Source organism: Perca flavescens, chromosome 5, assembly GCF_004354835.1.
Source record: "Perca flavescens isolate YP-PL-M2 chromosome 5, PFLA_1.0, whole genome shotgun sequence".
Lineage (NCBI taxonomy): Eukaryota > Metazoa > Chordata > Actinopteri > Perciformes > Percidae > Perca > Perca flavescens.
In genome coordinates this window covers 20,555,125-20,582,169 of record NC_041335.1, presented here as the reverse complement: position 1 = coordinate 20,582,169, position 27,045 = coordinate 20,555,125, and the positions used below count along the sequence as shown (strand labels likewise).

The 27,045-nt window shown below is 39.8% G+C and overlaps 1 protein-coding gene across 3 annotated transcripts in view; it reads right to left on the bottom strand.

Moving 5' to 3' along the window:
- ccser1 (coiled-coil serine-rich protein 1) overlaps positions 1-27,045 on the bottom strand; it is a 126,166-nt gene that overhangs the window by 34,459 nt on the left and 64,662 nt on the right. For all 3 annotated transcript variants that reach the window (XM_028579254.1, XM_028579255.1, XM_028579256.1), the window contains exons 9-10: positions 26,401-26,478; positions 22,807-22,887 (exon numbers count right to left, since the gene is read on the bottom strand). In XM_028579254.1, coding sequence (XP_028435055.1) covers positions 22,807-22,887; positions 26,401-26,478 — 159 coding nt within the window. The remainder of the gene's footprint in view (positions 1-22,806; positions 22,888-26,400; positions 26,479-27,045) is intronic.

Genomic DNA, 27,045 nt, shown 5'->3' with positions numbered 1-27,045 from the left:
TTTTGATGTTTGAATGGATGATCATTTTAGTTTTAATACATGGTGCTTGAAAGTATCTAATGACCCACACAAAACACAGTTCAAAAATAAAATCAGTGTACATGTTACACACACACACACACACACACACACACACACACACACACACACACACAGACATACATACATACGTACAGGCAATAGCCACTCACAAAGAAGCAGCTTTTTCAACAAGGCTACGAAAGTGTTCAAGACACTAAGTGTACTTGTACTTGTGTACAGGGACTCATCGATCCGACTTTTTCAGTCCCGATAGCGATACCTGGGCTCTGGGTATCGGCCGATACGGAGTACGGATCTGATACCAGTGTTAAATTATAGTTTTTTCCGATTGCTAAACTATAGTGGGCACAACTGGAGTCACATGTGCAAAACTCAAACTACAGTCTGCACTACCAACAGTCACCTGAGCTAAACAGTTCACATCACCTGCAAAACAGGCTCAGTGCAGCCAAACACTATGCACAATCCTCACTGAGATAACACACACTGTCACTCAGAACACACTGAGGGTGAAAACACTAGCGTCAAACACCAATACAGAAATTACAAAAAATTTCATCTTTACAGTTTGAACAATTTGAGTGACTTGACACTACTCAATAGTTTAAAAAATATAGATTGTATAGCATACCAATTTTTACATAAGGTAAAAAAGAAGGAATGAAAATCAGCAGTTTTCTTCAATAAAGTATTTTGTCTCTAGTAATTTATGGAATTACTTAGGAAAAAAAACTAAAAGGTACATACGTGACAGTACCAAAGAATAGTGTGACTAATCCTGCCTCGCTCCAGCATCATGTGACAAGTTTTCTTCATCACATTGGATGTCTGCATCATCTCTAAATACTAATGAATGTGGTGTTTCTATTGCTTTCACCGCCATTACTTTCTGAAAAACAGTAAGAACACAGTTTTACTATTGTAAAGATAGTGTTTTTCACTTTTTTTATAGCTGTGTATATAACCTCAGATATCTTACCTGGACATATTGGTATCTTTGCTCTTTTACCTGTTTCTCTCAAACGGTACAGTGTATAATTGTTTCATTCTTATTTGGTGTTTGTATACAAAAAAAGGCTTTCTGAGCTTTCTCTGTATAAATACCATATATGTTCACTAACTAGTCTAAAACAAGACACCTTCTTAGGCTTTCAGCTAAAATTGCAATCAGCAGTGTTTGATAGGCACCAGACTGAAATCTATTCTATCTGTTTTGAATGTGTTGATAACAGTTTTGACAGCAGTGTGTTAGCATTTGAACAAAGTGCTGTAAATCTACAGTGTTGTGCACGTTGTGGTTAAAGTCATGGGATAAGTGTGTAAAGTTTTGAAAACTGTGTTCAAGCAATGAAAAACGAACTAGAGTTTGGTCCACATGAACTGCTGCTGTGCAGACTGTAGTTAGCGTTTTGCACATGTGACTCCAGTTGTGCCCACTGTTGTTTAGCAATCGAAAAAAACTGTAATAAGCTGTATGCCTCTCTGTGTGGAAGTGACTGGGATCGTTCTTTTATGTGTAAGGCAACACCAGGCTTGACTTAAACATTGTTTTCCTAAGTTTGTAAATGAGATGTAACAAATAAATGCAGTTATAAATTTACTTAATTGTATATTATTACAATAATAAATCGTGCACAGCAACTTGGTAAAAAAAATATAAAAAATTAACAGGAATTACAATTCATGTGTAATGCTTATAAATGCAGCAACAAATCCGTCAAAACTTCAACAGGAATTAAAATTCCAGTATATAATGTATATAAACATAGAATTCCATTGAATAGCTCAGCTCTACTGTCACCAATACATACAATATAGCAGCCAAATAAATGGTCTGTGTAATACACATCAGGGTTTCCGTTCTAAAACATTGATGCCGGTCCACGTGTTCTGGGAGATTTCAATGTCCCGGACGCATTATTATGGATCCCACGTAACTTCTAGGCAAGACGCCTACGCAGCAGCACAATTGGTTGGGGTTAGGCATTTACCTTAAGTAGTTATGGTTAGGATAGCCGACTGGTCAGGGGATAGGACCTGAACAAATCGGGTTACGTTACCTTGCCTAAGCATGGACGCCTGGCCAATCGTAGCGTGTGAATGCTATTGAAGGGCGGGTCTTGCCTAGAAGTTGCGTGGGTTCCATAATAACTAATAATAATAAATTATATTCCAAATAAAAGACTCACATGCATTGCCTACATATTCTAAGATAAAATAAAACAAAATAAAAACTATTTGCAAACATTACAAAAAAATACATGTAATCTGGTGAGGCTCAGTGACATTGCATTTCCTGTGACTACTTTATAATAAAAGTCAACTTGTGTTTCTCCAGCTAAATGCTTTTAATGTGAAGCTGCACAAGTGGCATGGCATCTCAAATTATTTTCACCGGACATTATGACAGGTGCAATTTTAATATATTGGACTTCAACAGATTTTCCCGGTAAAAAAACGGTAATTACCTGATAACTGATGCCCTGATACACGTGTATGATGATGGCTTAAACCGGATCTAATATACAGCAAAAGTTCTTTTAACGGCAGTAAAGTCTACCTTAGATAGAGCAAATGTGTATCCTTACCCTCAAACCTGCCACACACACCCATCAGAAGAACATGCATGCATATAGTATATCCATGCAACAAACACACACAAGAAATGCATTAGTAGTAAGAGGAGATAGGAGAAGAAAATTGTGTCAGTAGAAGTAATGGTGATCTGAAAAAGGAAGTGATGAAGAGCGAAGACAGAGAGAAAGAGAGAGCGAGACAGAGGGAGAGAGAGGAGCTATGACAGGCAGCAGCACTTGGAGAGGACGCCAAGACAGTAGGAGGTCTGGAAAAGGGACAGAGAATGGTGGCAGATAAGAGGAGGATCAAAGAGCCAGACGACAGGATGAAGGGTGGAGATGCCAGTTCAATTTAGGATTTCTGAAAATGGCCACATACCCTATCTATAGGTGACAAGACATACTCAGTACTGAAGTCTCTTAACGTAGGAAACGCTGTGTTCAGCAATAACGTTGTTTTTACTGATACAAACATTCACTGTAGCCAGGATAAAGATAAAATTAGATACAAGCTTTTCAGAGCAACGTTCAACTTTACAGGCAGTAAACGATTGACACTTCCATTGGAAGAGATTACATCCTTTGACATTTGAAATTTGTGAGTAATTCTCATCTGGGACACCCTGTCTCTTATTTGTCATTCTCTCTGCCTGTGTGAACAAAAATTGTTGCTTCACTTTTTTTCTAGGATAAAAGTTCAACCATGTTTCAGCTTTACACACCAGTTGCAATTGTTTTTTTTAAGGGAAATCAGTCATACACTTCAATGATTTCCTTTTCCATTGATGCACCTTGCTTTTAGAAATTATGTCAATATGAATTTGATCCCAAATGTATTTGATTTCATGCATTAATCTAGAATCCACCCAATAGTGCTGCCTCTATTTAAGACGTAGAAGTGTCAGATTTATGCACAAAGAAAATAATCTTTCTGATTAGATAGAATATTCACTACATGTGTGGTCATTTCATTGTTGCCCTCACTTTTTTGATACATTTAGAGCTGTAGAATACTCAATAAGGATGGGAGCTGTTATTAATTAATCATTCAAGGTGAATACAAGGAAGGTTTCAGGGCAGCAGTAAAGAGAAAATAGGGCACACAATTAAGTTACGATAGAGTGATGAACACAGTGTCACTGCATCATTAAATAGAGGGAACATTACATATAATCAAAATATGACTTGCTATGACAAAATAGAACAAAAGAAAGTGAAAATAAGCAAAAACAAGGAAGTGAGGAAAGGAGAGGGAGGGATGCCTCTTGACTCCCAAGTTAAAATGTTAGTCTGGTCTCAACCTTTTGGAACATATCTAAAGGGGCTGACCTAATCTTAACCATCACAACTAAATGCCTAACCTTAACCCTTACCCTCACCATAACCCTAACCTAATTATATCCTTAATCCTAAAACCAAGTCTTAACCCTCAAACAGCCCTTTAAACTTGTGGGGTCCAGCATTTTGGCCCCACAAGTATACTGGACTCGCGGTTTTTGGACGTCACGAATATAGTTAAACAAGAACACACACACACGCCGGTTGTCGTCAATCTCTGTCGTCAATACTGCAAATGCAAGGACTTTCATCAGTGGGCCATAGGCTCAGTTATAATTTAATTGACACAATTAAGACATAAAAGACATTTATTTAAATGATATTCTTTGAGATTATAACTTTAAAATCTGAGGACACTGTACTCTTTAAAATAGCAGCTCAGAATTCACCTACCTACCACTTAGTCTTGGTTAAGTTTTACCATTCTCATATGGTGTCTGTTATATCAACAGCTGTTAATGTTTATTGGAACTCATATACTTTATTCTCTTCCCCAGTCCCCCTTTTTTTGTCCTTTATTTCCTTTGTCCTTCTCCTAGTTTTCTTTACTTCCTTTTTCTCCTCACCTCCCTCCTCCCTCCCATCCTGACTTGTTCCTTTACCCTTTCTGTCACTCTTTCTCCTGGCCTTCTCAAATCCTCTCCTCACATTTCCTTTTACTTCATGTCCTTCCTTCCAGTCTTCTTCTCCCCTCCTGTCCGCCTCCTCCTGCCTACTCCGGTGTACCCAGTGTCATTGTTCGGATAATTATTTATTAACGTGTTTATGTTGCCACCGTCCCTGTCTGTTGCTGCCATCTGTGCCCAGTTAGATGTCCGCCTCCCTGTGCCGTTCTGCCCTGCCCGTGGGGGGAGAGAGCCATACATGGGGGCACAGATCAGAGACTACCACACAAACACATACACACTCTCTCTTTCTCTGTTCTTCTTTCTTTGACACACAAACCCACACACCTTCTGCTCACAGCCCCCTTCCTCAACTGTGCTGCCCCTGGGGCTAGGTGGGGTTAGCACGCAGCAGTAGCCACCACAGTCCCTTCTGTCCTGTCCTGTTGTGTTCTGTTTGCTTTGTTCTCTTCTGTCAGCACTACGTATAGATGAAGGAGGTGGTAGCAGGAGTAGTGTTACCTTGATAAAGTTATTTAGAGGACACAATAGTAAGGCACATATAGACAACTAATTATGGATTGACGGAGAAGGTTTCATTAACCTTGTAGGGTCATATTAGGCAAGTTAAATGCACTGTATTGTTCTTGTTACTTTTTGTGTATTTGAAAATAGACTTTTTTCCCCCAATGCTCATAATAAAAGCACAGCTGTTAAAAAGGTGTGTTGGGAAGCTGTACATAGCTTGTTAATGCATGGGCTATCTGTAAACATGAGTAGAAAATGTTGCCTTCACTTAAACAAATCCAGATTTGGCCTCCTGCTTTTGATTTGGGTGTTTTGCAAGTGGATACTTTTATCGAATGTAACATATTGAGTGGGGATGTATAACATGCTAATGCAACCTGAGCCCAATCCTAAATGGTTTAAGCATTAGACTGAGTGCCATCCTTACCATGTTGTGATATGACAGAGGGAGGAGGAAGAGGGGGGTGAACAAAGAGAGAGGGAAAAAAACACAGAGAGAGATAAAGAAGGAAATGAGGAGCGGAAGGGAGACAAAAGATAGAGAAAGCCTGTGGCAATGCAGGGGGGAATTGTGATCATGCATCCTGGATCTCAATAAGTAAACAGAACAAATATCCTCAATTTCTTCTTCTCCTTCTCTGCTCTTCTCACAAGCCATTCCAAGTCTCCTGTCGTCCATTCTCTCATCATGATCTCTATCTGTTGGCTTCTTGGCAGTCCATCTCTCTCATCTCCTCTGCTCCCCAAGGCAGCTTTCTTTCATCCCCTCTTTTTTTGCTCCATTTCTCACTGCATTCCTACTTTTATCTAACTAAGCTTCCCTCTCATGTCATTGTGTCTGTCTGTATGTAAGCATGAGTCTAACTTTCTCTCTCCGAGTAGAAGACTAGGAGGGTGGGTTGGCAGTGGAAGTTGTCCTTGTAGCCTCTATCAAGGAGCAAAGAGGAGTATGGGTACTTCCTCAGGGAGAGTGCCCCATTAGTGTGAATGGTACACAGGAGAGCATGTAGAGACTGTGTGTATATGTGTCTGTTTGAGTGCCTCTGTCTATAATTAGGAGTCACAGCGAGTAGCGCTGTGGATCAGAGTTAGATAAGTGCTCTGGCAGCTAGCCAGCACTGAAGCTAGCCTCATGTGCGCGCACACACACACACACACACACACACACACACACACACACACACACACACACACACACACACACACACTCACATGGCTGTGGGGAATGATTTGGCTTCCGCCTCCTCTCAAAAGTACCACCTGCAGGGGCCAGTTGGTTTGATCCAGTTTTACCTTGACAATATCTATCTCTAGCTGGAAACCACATCCACAGATGCACACACCCACACACATGTACTCATCTTCCTGTCTGAGGTAGGCAACAAGGGAACCACAATGGGTACCCAAAACAGAGGATCAAAAGACGTGATACGGCCACACATACATGCATGCACACAAACCGAAACACTCAAAATAGGGAATCGCGTTTGCCCTCATTCAAACCCAGAAGGGGCAACTCACACACGCACACTTCCTCTGGCATGCATCCACCACCTGGGTATAGGAATCTTTCATCTCAGCATGACTGCCACTGGGCAGGCTTGCATACCCACGCACGCATGCCCGCACGCCCACTCGCACACTCACACACACACACACACACACACACACACACTTTCACTCTCTCCACCTGCTACCCATTCCCACTATGTCGATATAAGCGAACCATTTTGCAAACACATACACAAGCATTTACTTTGCTTGGCAATCAACAAATGCAGATGTATGTTTACAAGGCACTGAATCAGAAAGAGTCAATATATTTACAATTCAAATGAATTCATAAAGGTTCAAAGCTCTGGTCCACCTGGAGCTTCCGCTGTCAGGCCTTTATGGGGCACTGCAAAACACTTCACCCTAATGTAACAGTTTACGGCATTAGTCAGAGTTTTAAGACTGTAGCAGAGATGGGGTGTCTGTGCAACTTTATGAGGCCTAGACTTTAGGTTTACCACTCAGTGCTACATTGCTATTTGTTTGGATGGTGACAATTTTAATTTGGTGGAGCCTGAGTGGAACACAACATTGGTGATTGAGCAGGAACCTTCACACATTTTGTCACTGCTTGAGAGGCAAATTTGGCCCCAAACATACGCCTCTTTAACCTTAACGACTCCTTGATGGAGCTATAATTTGCAAAATTGCCACCAAGACACACATAATAAGAGATGTAATTAGCCATTGCTACAGAAAAAAATATTTACTTTGTATTTCTAAAGAGAAATCAGGGCACAAGCATCCAGTGGACATTATAAGAACTGCATCATGAGGCTTTTCTGGCATAAGGGCTCAGCCATGGTGGTTACCACTTGGTTTCACCTTGCTGAGGAAATGAGGTTTAGCTCATTAACGTTGTTTGTCCTGCAACAGGTCCAGAAGTGACTAATAATTCAACAGCACTGCATTACTGTCAGTCCTTGAGGAGTTTAATGAGCAAAAAGAATCACCAAGACACACACACACATACACACATAAGCACGCACGCACACACACACACACACACACACACACACACACACACACACACACACACACACACACACACAAAAGATTATGAGGGACTTCTTGCAGCAAATCTGGATGTTTGTGTAAAAATAACTCACATACACACACAAACAGGCAGACAATGACACACAGGCATGGAAGTGAGTAGGTGCCCTTGCGCAAATGTAGCAAACAAATGAAGCTCTAATGGCTCTTACTGTCTCTTTATGCACTGACCTTCAAACACAGGGGTTAAGTCCCTGAGAAGCATATGTATACACACACACACACACACACACACACACACACACACACACACACACACACACACACACACACACACACACACACACACACACACACACACACACAGAACATGTCCTTTGTACTTTATGGTTAACATCAGATGTGTTTTTATTGAGTGTGTGTATTTGGAGACTGGTCTTTGTGTGCATGTATAAATGCCTGTGTCTAACAATGTGTGTGCGCATGTGTTATGTAATGTGTGGTTGAGTGGAGGACGGTCAAAGCTTGTCTGCATAAGGTCACGGATCACATGGTTCAATAAAAGGTTCTACAGTGCTCTGACACTTGGGGTTACAGTTCTTAGTGCAATGGCAGACAAGGACACTGTCAGAGCATCGACGTGACGCAAGCCTTCCGTGATCATGCACCAGAGCTGTATAGTAACGAAGTAGAACTACTTCACTACTGTACTTCAGTACTAAAAGGCTGTATCTGTACTCTACTGGAGTATTATTTTTTCTCCTACTTCCACTTTTACTTGAGTATATATTTTCGATGAGTTTAATAGTTTTACTCCGATACATTTTTTATGTGCTGCATCGTTACTCGTTGTGAATTCCTCAAGCTACGGAGACTGTGTAGGTTACAGTGTGTTTAGTTACGGCTACGTTAGTTACATACGATAATTACGTACGCTACGAAATCCCCGAGATCGTGTCGTGTTTCTTTTCATTACGGTTGGCTGTTCAGAAGTCAGAGACGATGTAAGTTTGTACTCTTTCTATTTAGTTATTGTTGCAGTAGATGAATCTATTCCTGAGTTGTTTCAGTCTGCAATGAGTTCTGAATGTTAACTGTTTGACCCTGTGATGTGAAGCTGCTAGTTTATCTGTATTTTGCTAGCTTGCTAACTTTCCACTACATCACATATTTTATTTTCATAACAGTAGTTATAACAGCTGTGACATTAATGTACCTTTTGGGGTTTATTTCAGAAACCTCCTTCATATCCAGCAATGTACAGCTTGTGACTGCCTTAAGTAAAAGGTTGAACTCCAACAATATGATATTCAAAATTTGACTGCTTTCTTTAATAACTACATAACACAATACTTGTATTTTTACTTTTAGTACTTGAGTAGTACATTTTAAAATAAACTACTTGCAATACTTAAGTACAAAACATTTTGAATACTTTAGTACTTCCACTTAAGTGTGGTGCTTAAAAAGCACTTCAACTTCTACTCAAGTCACTTTTTTGATAGAGCACTTGTACTTTTACTCAAGTATGGGTCTCTAGTACTTTATACACCTCTATCGCAGACCATCCCCAGCCCTCCTCCATGCAGTTGCTAACGCAGAAGGATTAAAAAAAATATGATACATCCTTCAGAAGAGGTAATTATGTTGTAATTTGTATGTCCTCTTTCTCCAAAGCTGAACGCTGCTGTTGTCTTTTCTCAGCAGTGACGTAAAACGCATTACTCAAGCTTCTACACGCAAAGTCACCGGACGTCACCATTTTGTAAACATAGCCATACTGAGAAATACAGAGAGTTTTGTGGAGCTGATCAACTCATTTGGCAATGGCTTGAATGTAATGGACGTTCATAAAATAGTTGTGCACTATAGCTTTAAGGTTCACACATGTACAGAAGAGGAAGGCTGGGACACATTCACACATCTGTGCTCTTAATCCTAAAGCATGCTCAACTTCAGTACAATCCAGGAAAGTGCGGGTAGGTGGGCAGGAAGTAGGAAACAGACATGAGAAAAAAGTACACTTTGTTGAGCTTTTCTCCCTGGAGGTGTTTTCACTTTGGGAAATTGCATATTTTCTGTGCAGTTTTTCCCACTATAGTATTTAAAATGCAAACCTGATATTATGAGATCTACCTTACTTACAACTGTAAATTACAGATTTATTTTATGCTGGAGGGCATAAAGTTGATGAATTTCCACAAGTGAAAACATTTCCACAAAAGGAGGGAAAAATAAAGTGCACCTTTAAAACCATGGTGACTGCATACTGTAATTTGCAAATCCTTAATTGGTTGGTTAGTTGTTAAGATGCCAGTCTCCTTTACAGACCTGTGACAGTGCAAATAGCATCCTATAAATACAGGATGTATGGATACAGATAGCACATTGGAACAAAGTACACATTTTGTTCCTTTGAAATGAGCTAGAATATTCCAGGTATGCTCGCTTTGGCATTTTTAGCACTTTAATGCCCTGAAACTGGAGTGTTCTTCACATTGTTCATTATCTGAAACCATGTCATTTGACAAGACCATTGGCTTATCAAAGAAATTATCTGCACCATTGAATTGCAATAAAAGAGAAATTATCTGTACCACTGACTTATGCTTGAACAGATACTTTTTTCCCCTCTGACTTAAACCACAGAAAAGATTATACATTGACTTTACATTCAAACAGACAGAGCTGATCTTTTACATTGACCAGAAAAGAGATGATCTTGGTGTTAAGATCCTTTAGGGTCACCATCACTTTAGGTAGGATTAATTAACAGAGGTACAATAGGCAGCATTCTTGTCTACATTACAGGACATGGCAGTGCAGGTGGCATTCTTAACTCAGAGGTTCTCCATACCAGGATTGATTAATACAGAAACTGGCTTGCCTTAACCCACCCACTATCATTTCACTTCACATAACCAGCACTGGATTCTATGACACTATCTGTTTTAATGTTATTCAGTCAGGCTTGTCAATGGCATGACATAACTGTATATTTGTTATTATTACCTGGAAGACTTTGTTGAGTACATTCCAATTAAACTAGTCATTAAATAATATTGATATTGTATGTGAAGTGTATAAAGTGTATGAAAACACATTATTACTACACTGAGAAATTCTGATTGTTGAAACCAAATGAAATAAGCACTATATTAGCTGATTTGAGAAGTAAAACAATTGCAGATCAGAGAGTGTAATCAGCCTGTAAAGCCGTGTAGATTAATCAAGCCTCAGTACCAAGACCCCCCGTTCTCTCTTCTAGTACGGTACATTAAGGTAAACCACTACAAGACACAGTCACGTCCAGTCAGGTGATATCAGAACAGAGACACTCACTCAGTTGTCTCCTTGACGACAAAGTGACGCTCCCATGCGCCTTGATGCCCTGGAAACAGAAGACATGTTGACACAAAGGGCAACCAATATAAAAAAAATAGGGGACGGAGACAAAGAGGGATTGTTGTTAGATAAGAGGAGAAAGCAATACTTTACTTTGATATATTTCACAGCAATCATAAATCAAGCTCCAACACTTCCTGCCCCCTAATGTGTATTTATCAGTGGCAGACTGTCATTTCTCATTACGAGTAAATAACTGCAAACAGGTCTTATATATATAATAAATATATATGTACAGTGTCATTGATGCAAAGCAGCTCATGAAGTTGAATGCTGGTTCATTTTTTCATCTGTAGACACCTGGTCAGTATTATAAGTATAGTTTCACAATGTGACTCACCCACATGCTTAGTTCATTCATTCATGCATTCACCCTCTCACAGCTATTTCTGTAATACTGATGGAAAGTGTTGGGGCTTTGCGTCACTGACACCCATTTTGATGAACAGAAGAAAAAATAGAGCTAGTGGGTGACACCAAAGCAAAGAACAGGGTTTATAAATACTGGTGGTTTGTTCTTCATGTTCCCACACAGGGTTGTTCTTCATGTACCCACACTGCCATTTGCTTGCCAAAAACTACAAATATGTAATACCGATTCCACAACATTGTGCTTAGAAGCCATGAGACAAGGACACAATTTTTAGGCAAGTGAGCAAACACAATGACCAAATAACAGTATTTCCATGGTATTTTCCTATACATAGTCAGCTATATTATCCATATTAATGTTATCCCAGCTGGAAATGTTCTATTCCTGTTACTAATTATTTAGAATTACAAAACAGTGAAACAAACTGCATGAAGAAATATGATTAGTAACACTGCATCCTCTTTTAAGATACCAGATAAAACACAGTTAGTCTATAAATTTGCATTTAAATAATAATTTGTTATCCTGCAATGATATTAGTGATTTATTTTGAGGAGTCCAATATGGTGTCTCAATCAATCAATCTATCTATCTATCTATCTATCTATCTATCTATCTATCTATCTATCTATCTATCTATCTATCTATCTATCTATCTATCTATCTATCTATCTATCTATCTATAATATAACGACCATCACCTCCACATTTGCTATCACACCTCACCTTTTGGGAACCAGAGACTAGCTGGCATTAACCCTTATTCATCCTTAAAGTGAACTTAAATAACAGAACAAGGAAGATTGCTTGGCAAGGAAGGACATGCAGTCTAAAAGCAAGAAGGATAGGGCGATAGGGAAGAAGGGGGAGATGAAGATAGAGTACAAAGGGGAAAAGGTGGCAAGGGCCAGAGAAAGGAAGCACAATATGAAGATGGAGAGATCAGAGAAAAGAAAATGGATGAACATGTGCAGAGAGAAAGAAAGGAAAAGCAGGGGCATTTTTATGGAGGGACGAAGGGAGAGGAAGAAAAGAATGATTAGGGAAATCCTGAAATGTATAGAAGAAAGGTAAGAAAGATGGACAAGAAGACTGACAGACTTAAAAAGAAGAATGTATAAAAACTCTAAGTAGGGCAGAAAACTGCCTCTCTCGTGCTGAGCTCCCATCTCCTCCTCTTACTCTCTATCTTTCTTTCTTATTTATATCCTTAGCAGCACCATTACTCAGTTAGGAATACGGCTGAACAAAATGATCTAGTTTACAGGAATAGGAATTGGAGACCTACATAGTCACAATCAAACTGGACCCTCCATCCTCCTGCATAAATTGGCACAGACGTGTAGAGCGCTGATGACGCAGGATCATATGATCTATGTCATCATACATTGATTCAGGGTTACCCAGCCCCAGGAATATACGTAAAGAACAACCAGTGGCGCTCATTAGGAGTACTTTCTCAACAGTGGGTCTGCTGAAAACAACCTATGTCACCACTATACACAGCAATAATAGCTGGACATAAGTAAAGGCAAGCTAGACCAAAGCTGTTCCCCTCCTGACCCTCTGGATCAATAACCCCAGACAAAAATATCCCCAAAACAAAGGTAAAAAAAAAAAATCAATGGCTGTTCTGCTTTAGTTTGTACAAGTGTTGGGACAAAAATAATTTCCAGACAGCTAAAAGGTGGCACAAGTTAGCAAGAGACATTACTGCTAGTAAATGGGAAAGCTTTTTTAAGCAGTTAACTATTAAGGAGCATTCATGGAGATGTAGTAGGGCTAAACTCAGATTATCTACTCTTTCATTTGCATTATACAGTTTAACCACGTTTTAAAATCTAAACAATCTCCTAGTGCTATCAAAGTGATATATTTACTCTTTGATGAAAGTTGTAGATATATTAGTCATGATGATTCGCAAATAAAGACTTTGCAGGTAGGTACTGTACAACATGATATATAACACTTGCTACATTTCTTAATGTTGCACTTCAATTCCAAGATAAAAGACCAGAAGGATACAAAAACAGATTAAGTCTACTGGCCAGGTGAGGACATATCAGATGATGATTTAAGTGCAAGAACAAATGTCCAAAATTACAAAGTAGTTCTCTCAGATGTAAAATGAACAGCTGTTTTTTTACAGATGTTTCAGCACACAGTCCATTTTAAACTGTAAGGAAGCCTCTATGTGCTATTTTTCTTGCTAAATTATTTTTTTAGACAACTTTAAAGGATTGTCCTGCACAGGGATTCAGTGTGAGCAGAGTAAATGTCTTGTGCTCAGAGATTCCCATCTCAACCTCATGCTTTTTATAGGGTCACACAGGGACATATCTGATTATCCATTCTCTATTTTTACTGCCCTGTCCAATTCCCAGTTGTTTATGGCTTTCTTTTATATGTAATTATATAGCTACGAGCAGTCTACGATATCATAGAAACTGAAATCTGCTATTTAGAACAAAGACTGGTTGCAAAACTAGGCATAACCCATAAAAATAAAGTGGGCTATATTGTATATACCAATTATATTAATACCGGTTTTTCTTGCAAACACTGTAGTAGCAGCAACTAAATATGTCAAATGTTTGGCATATAGCTCTTTTTCTCTTCCACATATCAAAAATTGGATGCCCTAGCCACAAAATCCATCCATCCATCCATCCATCTTCGTCCGCTTATCCGGTGTCGGGTCGCGGGGAATCCAGCTCCGACTGGGGATCCCGAGATTCCCAGGCCAGGTTGGAGATATAATCCCTCCACCTAGTCCTGGGTCTTCCCCAGGCCTCCTCCCAGCTGGAAACACCTCCCTAGGGAGGCGCCCAGGGGCATCCTTACCAGATGCCCGAACCACCTCAACTGGCTCCTTTCGACGCAAAGGAGCAGCGGCTCTACTCCGAGCTCCTCACGGATGACTGAGCTTCTCACCCTTAGCCACAAAATATCTATATTAAATCACTTACTAACCTTATTATCTCTATATATTTCATGTTTTATAATGATGGCTCATCAACTCTTGTGTCAAGAGTCAGAAAAGACAAGTTTATTCCGACCTGACGTTTTTCATATATTTTTTTCATTCTTTATATGAAATTACTTCTAGCTTAAAAAGATTATTCCTTTGCACATAGAAAATATACCTAAGTATACTTCTTTTGAGATGGAGAAAGGAGAAAAGCAGACTGAGAGACAAAGAGGGAAGAATCTGAATGATCTACTTAAATGTTTCTCTATTTAAATGTAATAGCCCACAAACAGACAATAAACGATCCTCAACTATCCCTCCGCTCCTCTCATTCTTTTGAGAACCTCCTATAGAGAGAGAGGGGATAAAGAGAGGGTGGGTGTGAAGCAAGGAGAAAAAGAGAGAAAAAAGGAGGCAAAAAAGAAGTTGCACAAATCTAGGGAGAATAGAAAACAACAAAGAAGAGAGTGAGAAAGACAGAGCGAGGAAGGGAACAGTGAGCTAACCATCAAGAGCTTTAGATTCCCCTATAAAATGTTCCTTTTAAGAATGTCCATGAAAGTAGCTTGCTGAAAGAAAGCAATCTCAATCGATTCAATCCCCTCTAAAAAGCCACCATACCTCCAGCTCTTAAGAGTCTCTGCGGGACATTTCCCTATCACCTTACCTACCATCTCTACATTGGCACACGGACAGAAACAGAAGAAATCTTTAAGTGCAGAATTGAAAAATGGATGCTAGTCCACACTTTCCAATTTGTGTTTGGCCCTCTCACACTGCCACTTGCAGCTTCAGGTAGTCTAGATCAACAGCAATTCCATTCCAGGATAATTGGCGGAACATCTGGCGCCACCGCCATAGCATCCGGCGCCTTGCAAAATTCAGTTTGTTCCTGAAACAACAACAAACTTCGAGATAGAAAGCTACACGCTGAAAATGGCTTGTTTTGAAGAAATTTGGATTGTGCAACAAAGCAGGCTTGATTGGTTCTTTCGGGGAATAATTGTAAAGATTTACAAAGAATACATTTAACGTTATGGCATTTACTATCCAACTGGATAATTTTGGGACCGATTGTGGCAGGATTGCTGTGGACGAAGTAACGTTACTAAGGGCGATACGCTGGTAAGCGTAAATTATGTTTAACCATGCACGCAGCTTATTTCAATAGCTCAGGTTACTGTATTGTGTGAACAACTTGATTTAATACTGTATGTGGTGTTTTCTTTTATCGGGATGCAAATGTTCCACCAAAATAAGTTCCTTCCCTTGCTATGTAATCTTCCTAACTCTAAATTGGAGTAAAGTTTGGCAATGTGAGATTAGCTTCAGGTGGATATCTGAATCTTCCTTAACCGCACTCTTCACAAGGTCTCACTAATTCACTACTTTATATTTGCCTTCATACCAAAAATGAAAATCAGATTTGGCTTAATTTACAGCTGAATGTCACAATGATTGGACTGGCATCTGGTAGATTGAGAGTCCCTACAGTTTTTTCACTATACTGCATCTTAAATTGATTTTTTATTTAACTATGCATAAATCAAGAAGATAAATTACTTTAGGAGGAATGGAGAATACTGTATAGGTGTGTGATATAGGCCTGGGCGATATAGAAAAACATTTGATCACAATATATTTTCCCATTTTGACCAATAACGATATTTATCACGATATAGTTTTTTTGCTGATACTGCCTGTTCGAAGTGCATCCTGACTGAAGCCTGAAGAAACCAGAGGTTTAATTACACTTTAGGAAATTGTTTATTAACATACAATATACAATAAAAAACATACCTTAACAATATTCAGCACAATTTTTTTGCTGGGGAGACATTACACACTCACATTAGGAGATGCTCCACTGGTCAACAGAGCAGTAGTGCCCTCTACTGGCAAAAGAAAATCAAGAGTAGCCCTCTTTACATCTTACAATTACATTTTCCTTTTTTTGTGTCGGCAAAATAAACAAGTGCAAACTAAGTGAGAACTCAGTTATGGCTACATTTCTTTTGATTTTGTAAACAACCTAAAGCAACATATTACGGTACATGTAAATACAACTCCTGCCAAGAAAGCATCTCAAATGTTTGTAGATGTAGCACAAAACCAAACAAGTGCATGTGTAAACAAGTGTCTTTCGCTATACAATAAGAAATAGCGCTCGTTATATTTTTGCTCCTTTTAAAATGTTTTTTTATATTGGGCAATGGCCGTAAAAGACGACACAATTGATTGTTGTTTTGGTACAGCCGCTACAGCACAGCTAATGCTAGCGCTGTTAACAGCAGACAAACTAACGTTACTACTCCCTTTTTAGGTGATGGAAAAGATTTGTTGCGTTTCCCGTTCTGCTTGGCATCAACTGCCGACAAGTTCACGTTTATGTCTACCATCACTTCCGTTGCCCTCTGCTCCACTTTGCTATTTTTTTTTTATTTCTTTTCCAACTTCACCTTCTTCCCCGGTGTTGTGTCTAAGACTGTTCCCCCGTGTATATGTGTTTCCCCCTACCTAAACCTGAAACAAACCTTAACTGGATGGAGGTGCTACGCATTTTAACAGGAGGGAAACACTATTTGCAGGGGAACACACTTTGACACAACACCGGCAACTCAGACAAACGCTTACAATATGAAATGGGCGTGTCCAGCATCCAAGCCGAAATGGCAGACTCTCACAGTTGTGTTATCAGTTAAATATGTCAAAAGCTTAAATCATTGTTATCGACGTGAATTTTATTGTGATCCCGTTTTGAGATTGTTTTATTGCCCAGCCCTAGTGTGATGGATGCAAAACTGTTCATTATTTATGATAGCTTTCCCTTTACTAACTACAGCTGGGAAAAGTAACAAGATCAGAATCTCAACTGTCATTTAATCTGTACTCATAATTGATGACAGAAAATAATTTGATAGCACAATGTGACTTGTCAGTGAGGAGTGAGGCATACACTCAAGCATTCCAAATAACTTTAACTTCTTGGACCTTCCTAGAACTCAGCAACACACAAGGTAGCCTGGTTAAAGTAGAATGAAAGAGGAACTTTGAGGCAAGTTGGCCTAAACTTGTATGAGGGGCCAGGAGCTGTCCCTAGGACAGAGTGTCGGATGGTGGGAAAATCAGGGCAAGAGAATTCCTAATGGATTCCTGGAGGCCTGGTAACCTCAGTGAGGAGAGGAACTTCTGAAAAGCTAACTTCTGCACTTTCAGGGATCAGCGAACAAAAGCAGGTAGAAGAGAAGGAGGAGGACAACTGAGTAAGGAAAAGTAGGAGGACGTTCCAGAAAAGGAGAGTGAGGTAGAGTGAGAGACGATGAGAGAGATGGTCGACCTCGTGAAGTGGCAGAAGCAGTAGAAATAGCTGCCCCACTTGTAGACACACTTTCTGCTGCTAGCCGACTGTCCTCGATGTACTGGGGTAGCTAACCTAGATAGGCCTGCTCCACGCTGCAGCATCACCCACACACATGAACACACGCTCAGTGTGTCACTCTCTCACTCGCTCTCTGTCTAATAAACACAGGCATGCACACATGGGAGGGGAGGGGGGAGGCTAAAATCAGGCCACACATGCTCTAGCTAATGCTGAGTTAAGTCACCTGTGCTGCTAGCCTAGCTTGCTAGCGGGCAGCCAGCTGCTCCTCTAATTAAGAGCCCATCTACTCAAGGGGCCTGAGCATATGGAGGACTCTATAGCTAAGAACTGGTTTTATAATAGATAGCAATGCCATACGGTTGAGTACTGGCCAGAATTCATAAAGTTGGACTGTATTAGGAAGATAAGGTTATTGTGGTCCCGACCAGACACAATGCATCAAAGTAGTTTGGGGATACTATGATATTGAACATCAAACATATTTCCAACACACACAGCGATGACCTTGTTCAGTTGATATCTGCGTATTGCCCTACTGCTTTAACATGGACCAATACCGTATATCTGGTATGCTAATATCGTGCTGTTTTCAACCTGCAGATCATGAGACACTTATCGCACTACTTGAATTCAAATGATTACCCGCAAATTATTCAAACCACTTCACCTCGGTTTGTGAAATAATTGAGTGAATCTTCAAAGATTAAACCTCTCCTCATATACACTGCACTACAGACACAAAAACAGAGCATCTTTATTTCTACCCTCCTGGTGTTGCAAATCAAAATTAGTTTTAATTAAATTTATTGAAAAATAATCAAAATGTCAGAAATAAATAACCAGAAGGGAGGGTATCACACAAATAAAAAATACCTCTCAAAACACAGTCAATTGTTTCGACCATTTTTTCTCTGGGTTTATGTCCAGAGAAAAACATCTATGTAAAGAGTTCTTGATTCAAACAAAGTAGTTCAACTAAACGCATGCTTTGTTAGTGGCACCATCATACTAATGTGTGAATTATGCTATGTGAAGCATGACAACAAATGAAAAACACACAAACAACCACAAAATTGAATGGATTTTTTAATGTCTAAGGTATAAATGCAACCTATTTGACTGAAGTTACTTGGACACCTTCAACAGCATTTTTATTGACTTTGCTGTCCACGGCCAGGACTAATGGCTGCTTCACAAAACAAGCACATCCACAGAAACACACACACTTGCATGGGCAGACACACAGGCAATGACAAACACATGATTGGCACGCATTCAAATTTGCACACTAGCCCACACTGCACACACAAACCCACACCTTTGCTTGCTTTAGCCTCCAGTACCAACAAACATAATTACGTGAGGCCATTTCAGGCTACATTATGAGAAATGCATTAGTCAGTGATGGCAAATGGAGCACAACGCAGACATATCTAAGGCTGTGTGTGTGTGTGTGTGTGTGTGTGTGTGTGTGTGTGTGTGTGTGTGTGTGAGAGAGAAAATGATAGAAAGAGACAGAGAGCGAAACTTAAAAATGTAGAAAAAGAAAAATCTAATAAAGGAAGAATGATTGAGGGCTGTAACGTCATGCAGATGCAGACGGTACAGTGGCACTTTTCTGAGGCACAGTAAGGTGTTTTCCTGGCCTGCACCTGTATTGGTGAATCGTCTTGCACCACAGAAAAAACAAAGTAGGGGGAGTGTCACTAGCAGTCCAGCGCTGCACTGAAATTTTGGTGTCAAGATTTATCTACAGCCCGCTTGTGTGGACCTGCACTGGGTTGTACCAACTATGCGTAAATTCAAATTTATGTTTGAACTTAATTTCTAATTTAAGTTGGAGTTCATGAGTTACTAACATTTTAAGAGTTTTAAGGAGCGAATTATTCCAGCTGTTTCGTGTCTGTAAACATTCATCATTAAAAATAAAGCCCATACATATAAAATAACACATAAGAAAGTAGGCAATTACATATAAATAACCTCTGTGCCACATTAGCAAGCAAATACAGTATATGGGTTAGATAACTTACTAATTAACACTAGTAATTTATAACAGTTTGCCACTGTAGGCTATCATTATGTATTTTATAACGTTACAATTTCATCTGCCTTACAATCATACGGTACCGTTATATTAGACCATGTTGTAGTTTGTTGCAAGTTGCACTAGCTGTAGATTAAGGTTGTATTGTTATCACCTAATCGCAATGCTTTGTCCTATTTTTAGCCATTAGCCTATTCATGTTCAAAGACAACTAGGCACGAGAGACAACACGATAATAAACACTGCATCAAGAATAGTGCTTTTTACTGAATGGCCACAGGATGTGAAAATGTAATTTTCTGCGACAATATTTTGGTTAGTGTGGACTTTACGCCAGAGTAGCTAAGAAGAACCTAGCATCTCTTTGGTGTAACCAAACATCGACACAGCTTTGGTATCAAACTAGTTTCAACGTATCGTTTAGTCAGGACTTTGCACCCTAACTTAACGTAACTTACACAGGCTGCTGCAGGCTGCTGCAAAGGGCACATCGATCTTTGCTATTTTTAAGATTTTAATTGGGGGGCACACAACCCAAACAGAACTCACACAAACCTCTATTATAATAAGCATGTTATGCTTGTTTATTGTCATTATTTTAACAATAGACATATTTAATGCATATTAATAACCAGAATATAGTTTTGTTTCTGTAATATAATAATTCAAGCAAGGTGGAGTAAAGATAAACATCTGGTTCTTAGCAGCAACCTTCATCCACAACTGTAAAGGCCTATCCATTCAGCTGATTAACTCCCTTTATCTAACAGTGGAAGGTACAGTCTGCAAATATGCGGTCTCTAATGTGAGTGGCGGGCTTTGATAAACCATAGATACACACAACAAATCCACTGTGAATACCTTAATCAGATAAATGTTTGGTTATGTTGCAAACCACCAAACCTTGTCCACACATCAAACTGTTCTGTTGTAGTTCGATATTCTACACAGGCTGCAAGATTAAGGAGTAAAAATCATGACAGGTTTTGGAGGCAATGACACTATCAAGATAAACTGGACAACAAATGTTCCCTTAGCTCCGCGAAAAATCTGAAGACAATAAAACCCTCTTGTTTCCTGTCAGAGAACACACTCAGGACAATTGTTCATCTCCTTGTTTCCAAGGGGGTCTGGCAAATGTAGCACTTGAAGCCTAGTACTTTTAGGCCGGCTACACACTGGATGCGTGGTGTAAGCGGGGCGTTTCTGTTGCGTGTAAGTTGCGTGGTGTTTTCTATGTCTTTGCACACCAGAAACGTGTTTGACGCCGCGCTGTTGCTTCTAGCATTGTCTGTACACATGTATGTTTCCCATTGATAAACTGCACTCAAGCAGTAGTATACTTCATGTTAAACATAAATATATACTGATTTGATTACAGCAAAGACAACGTTGGTAGTATTGACGGCAAAATAGGCTACAGAAAATTTTGTTCTGTATTGACAGGTGCAATATTTGAAAATCGATTTTTTTTACATTACATTACATTTATATCTGCATTTATGTCAAAACCTAGAGACTTTCAAACATCAAAATGTCATTTATTATATGTATTTGTGTCAAAATGACATATACATTTTTTTTCGTATTCTATTTTGCCTGGAAACACTTCCAACACGCTTGAAAATAGCCGTCGTCCTATTTCTAGCATGCACGCCTGAGACGTGCGTGTCACGCAGGCAGCGTGCAAGTTCTAACCTGTTAACATGGCAGCCGAAATAAAAACGGACACACCACGCAGCTGACACACTCACGCCACGCAGCCAGTGTGTAGCCGGCCTTAGTGTCAATAGACCTGGGGCTGCAATGAACAACATAATGTGGATAAGCAGAATCATAATTGTTTATTTAACTTTATTTTATAGGTATAGTAGGTGACTCTCCTCAGGATTCTCTACTCCACTGTGAAGTAGGAAGAGCACTTTTTTGAAGGGAATAAAAGGTGTCAATGTGATTTGCCATGATTGTAACAGGCTCTAACATATTTGCTAATCATTTTGACAGTTATCAGTGGATGAATCTTAGTCCTGTAAAATTAATTAAAGTCTCTGCATCTAAGTAAAAGAATATAAACGAAATGCTCGGTGAAGCCATTAACTAAAGTCCACAGTGGTGAAAATGTTACTTGGTGTTCTGCAGCACATACAGCATATGAAAGTCAAAATGTATGTGCATTAATTTCCCATTTCCCACTTGCCATTGTGTAAGTAAAGTCAAACATTATCTGTGTGTGTGTGTGTGTGTGTCTAGGTCAGTGTATGTTAGTGTGGGTATTGCGCATCCACTCGCTCACAAAATGACAAAGCTTTCCCCCTTTAACAATGTTTCTTGCCAACCTCATACGCAGCAGGATTAAAGGTATAAAATAACTTTCAGAGGAAATGAAAAAAAGAAGGAAACTAGAAACAAAGAAGCAGACCCCAAACTCTGCTCCTGGTTCTGTTATAGGCAGCCATTTTTAGACAATCATCCATTAAGTCTGCTGCGTTCCCATACTGTCAGCCCCTAGTGAAGCCAAAGAGGCCATGTCACTGAGGGCCTAGGTAGGAAGCAGCACAGCAACCTCTCTTAGCACTGTGGGAATTGGAGGAGGGAGGAGCAGGTAGTGGACTATAATATGAATGTCACTGCAGTACAACAGCTTTAAAATGAGTAAGATGGATTAGAACTTTAGTTCTATGTGAAAAGATGCTCTTAAAGAGATGGAAAAGAAAAGAAGAAAGGGCGGGGAATGGCGGCTGTGGCTTAGCATAAAATACATTCCCACAGATAGGATAACAAAGAAAGAGGATAGAGAAGGAAGGGGCTTGCAATGAAGATTAATGTTGGAATTGAGCTTCATTTAGTAATTTGTAATCTTATAGATTCAGGCGTTCTTACATAAAGCACATTTCAGTGCTGGAAATGCAGTGGAGAGTGCATTGTTTGTGTTTGTGTCTGACAGAGCGAGGGTGAGAGAGGGGGTGTTTGTGGTCTGTGTGTATCTCACCTCTGGCCCCGCGTGTTCTGTCTGTGTTGTGCGGTCAGTCATTTGGCAGTCTTTCATCTTCAGGGCAGCTTTGGCACTCTCCTGCATACAAAACAAACACAAACCCATCAGCCATCTCACAAAGAAAGACCGTCAAATACAAATAAGTCAGAAAAATGAAATGCTCTCCCAGCAGACGTATGCCTTGCCTTCACTCACAACACTAAGTATAGTTGACCTCCTCGCATAACTAGCTATCAAAAGAAAAAAATCTGCAACTGTAAAGAACCTCAACAAAATCAAATCCTTTCCTCCATTTCGCCTGCCTCTCCTAGAAATCCAAGAGGTCATAAAACTGGGCTGAATTGCAGGAGAACTTTTCTACGGCCAAATATTGGAGCAGGGGCCCTTCTTAAAGTGCACTAGTAGAGAAGAATTCATAAAAAGTGACAGCTAGTGATGGCCAGCCTGCTAGAAAGATCCTTCTAGGAGATAATTAATAGGTTTCCTCTGGCAGATATACAGACGGAGGTGTAGAGAGAAAAGTGTTTGCCCTGTCCTACAAAATACAGCTACTTTTCCCTTGACCAGGAACTTCCCGACTCCTGTGTTACCTCTATGTGATTATTTTGAAAAGGGAGGTAGCAAGTCCTCTGAATGAGAAGAACCAAGCACTTTCTCCCCCGGGAGCATTTTATGACTATGTCACTAATCATTTTGACATGCTCACCCCAAGCTGCTCATTGGCCGGGGGAACAGAACGGGTTGAAAGTTGCAGCGGTTATGAAATATTAAGACATTCATTAACCTTGATTAAAATGAATCTCCCAGATTAGGACAGGGTGTAAGGATGGGTAAAGGGTAAGGAGAATTAAATAAAGTACATTTATGATATAACTCTAAACCCAATACCTGTCCGGTTCAAATCCAGCAGAAGCAAGTTGACAAATAAAGTTAAAAAATAAAATCTGTTTTCATTAGAGAAAACTCATGACAAGTGACAAGCTAGTGATGGCCAGCCAGCTAGCAGGTCCTTCTAGGAGATAATTAATAGGTTTTCACTGGCAGATTTACAGATGGAGGCTGAGCGAGGAGAGCGTTAGCTATGAGCTGCCCTTTCCTTCAAAGTGCTGCACTTTAACTTGGCTGCAGCAGGCAAGCTTTCCCGTTTAGATTCTCACACATAGACACAAATACACCCTCACAAATGTTCATAAGGACATAAGGCAAAACTTCATTAATTTGAAGCAATGACAGAATGACATTTGTTCCAAGGACATATGGTGCAGTTAAAAAATATGGTTATGCTGTGGCTGCAGTAAGGATGGAGCCTCGTATTAGACAATTTATCAATATACACACAAATAGATATATGCACACTTTTGCTCGTAAAAACACAGCAGTTCATGTCTTGAAATGAAATCCAGCTGGTGGCAGGAGGTTTCAGAAAAGAAGTGCCAAACAGATGAATACACTCACATTCAAGGCTGATCTCATATGTGTGTGTTTGTGCATTCACAAGCAATTCCACGGCCTAAAGACTGATTGATGGATGTGATGTGGGGGAAAAATAGGAAACATTTGGTGGCTTCACCATGTCACCATATGGGAGAAAGAGAGAGAGAGAGAGAAAAGACAAAGTGTAGGGGAAACTCTTGATCAGACCAATAAGAAATATTAATACAATGCTGCTGTCATTTGGTGCACCAGCCCAAAAGCATATCAAAGTTCCTGACACAGGTGAAATATATTCTGGTTAACAGAGAGGGGGAGTCCCGCCCCTTCCAGTTGACCCCATGGGACCTTATTTCAGAAAAAAATATGTACGGTAGTTAAACTGTACTTGTGCATGTAGCTGTATGAGAGGCCATTTAACTCAAGTAAGTCTGAGGTCTGGAACGTGCAAATTGTTTGTATTAACTTCACATTACGTGCACACAGTGCTGAATACAGCCCATATAGAAAGAGGAGAGAGGAGAATTGGTTATCCTGAGGGAGAAAAATGAGATGTGAGTGCCAGAAAGTCATCAAACAAACAGATGCCAAATGAGACTCAAGTCAGAAGGTTGGACTGGCATCCCCCACATTAGCGCCATAACACTGGCACATTATCCATCTAAGGCCTGGCATAATGTCCGCATTACATTACTTTGATTGAGCAGGTGACAAATTACAGACGTGTCGATGACAAATTATGAAAAATGTTGCCGTATGGAGAATTTTTGCAGATGATCCAACAATCGAGCTTCCAAAAGGGTGGAAAGAAAAACAGACAACACAATAAATTAGCATTTACATCCCCATATTTCATGAGTATAATTTGGTTATACAAAATATCGAACATAGAAATTACTCCACGCATCCAATCCTTGTCCTCCACATTTGTGAAAACATTATATTTCTCTCTTGGCTGGACTGGAATCCCAATAACAATTCAGTTTACATTAACAAAGATGGAAAAGATTGTCTTTCTCACAATCATTTCCTCTCTATTGTGGTCAGTCGTTCCTGTCACTCCGCCGTCTGCTTCTCTCACAGCAGAACATCATAAAAGAAACTGACACAGCTGTTTGGCAAATTCTTAAAGAAAAGTAAAACTTTCTAGTTCTTTGGAATGTTCAAAGGCAATTAGTCTTTAATGAATACCCATAAAACAAATAATTCAAACATTCAAGCTGTTTTAATTATTCATTTCAAAGTTTAAAATGACAGAGACCAAGAGAATGAAACTGTGATAGAGATAAAATTAGATGAGCAAACCTTCCATTTCTCAATGACTGAGACTATGAGTTGCTTCTCTTATTAGTTTAAAGACTTAAAAGTATTTTGGGGTGTGCTCAATTGGAGCGTGTGGCCATTTGGAATGCTTTCCCCAACAACCGCTCATGCGATTGCCTTCACACTCACACTTCCTTGGGTCCTCAGCCAAGTGTGAAGTTGATTGGATGATGTGCAAAGGACAGTCAAAATCTTAGTTATAACAAGATTGAGCTAATAAAACAGTTTTGTGTTTATATGTGGTTATAGTATACTGCATATTAAAACATGACGATATTATCAGTACACAAGTGCAGAATTACGTCAGTATCGAGGACCGATTCACATTAAAAGCAAAAATGTGCCAAATTGCGGTACCTGAGGTAAGCGTGAGCTTCTCTGTAGCGGTAAAAATGTGAACGGTACCCAACCCTACCTGCCACTTTTAAAACGTTTGTGTGGCAGCATTTTGGATTCCTGGTGGAAACGCCACAGTTGATAAGTCTGAAGAGGTTAGTTATACAGGAGAGAAGCCATTTGAGTTTGTGGCAAAACCTTTCACAGTGCTTGATTTTCATTTAGTTACTTTCGATTGAAGAAAACACAATTTTTCCAGTAATATTTCCTCATTGAAGTTTTCTTTAAAATAGCGTTAAAATCTTGTCTTGTTCTCGTGAACCCAATCTCGTGTATCGTCTTGTCTCGTGAGCGGAGTGTCTCGTCACGCCCCTGGTACCCAGGAAGCCATACGTGAAGAGCAGAACGGTTCTCGAGATGTTTGAAAGACAACGGGCACACATATATACAGGGGTTCCTCGAATTAAATTAAATGTATATTTGCTGGTTAGTGAATCTTACCAGTTCACTGTGGAGTCTGAGAATCTGTTCGTCTTTCTCTCTCAGTTGTTGCAACAAGGCCTCCTCTCTGCCAGGATCCTAAACACAAGCAACAAGACACCATGTTAGACATTACTTAGGACACTCAGGCAGCAGTGATTTATCTAAGGGACCATATTCCCGCAAAAGCAATACAGAGAGTCTAAGAGGATGACAACATACAAAAGGTGTGTGTGTGTGTGTGTGTGTGTGTGTGTGTGTGTGTGTGTGTGTGTGTGTGTGTGTGTGTGTGTGTGTGTGTGCGTGCGTGTGTGCGCGTGAGATTCTCTGGCTGTCTCCATAAAAGTTAACGTGTGTTTGCAAGTGTTTTATGTGCATTTATGAGCGTGTTTGTTGCTGGTCTTGCTAGTGTGTGTGTCTATGTGTAATAAAGTTGTCATGCATGCAGCAGGCATTGTGATGTCCTCTTCTCTCTACGTGTCTGTGATAAACTTGGTGTGTCCTATGGCAGCCCCTCAGAGCACACAGCACTTTAATATGACCTTGTGTTGTCGGCAGACATTACTGTGGGGAGATGGAGAGCAACAAAAGAGACAGAAGACAGGAGAGGGAGGAGAATAATAATACTAATAAAAATAACTTTATTCTCATGGCATCTTTCAAAAC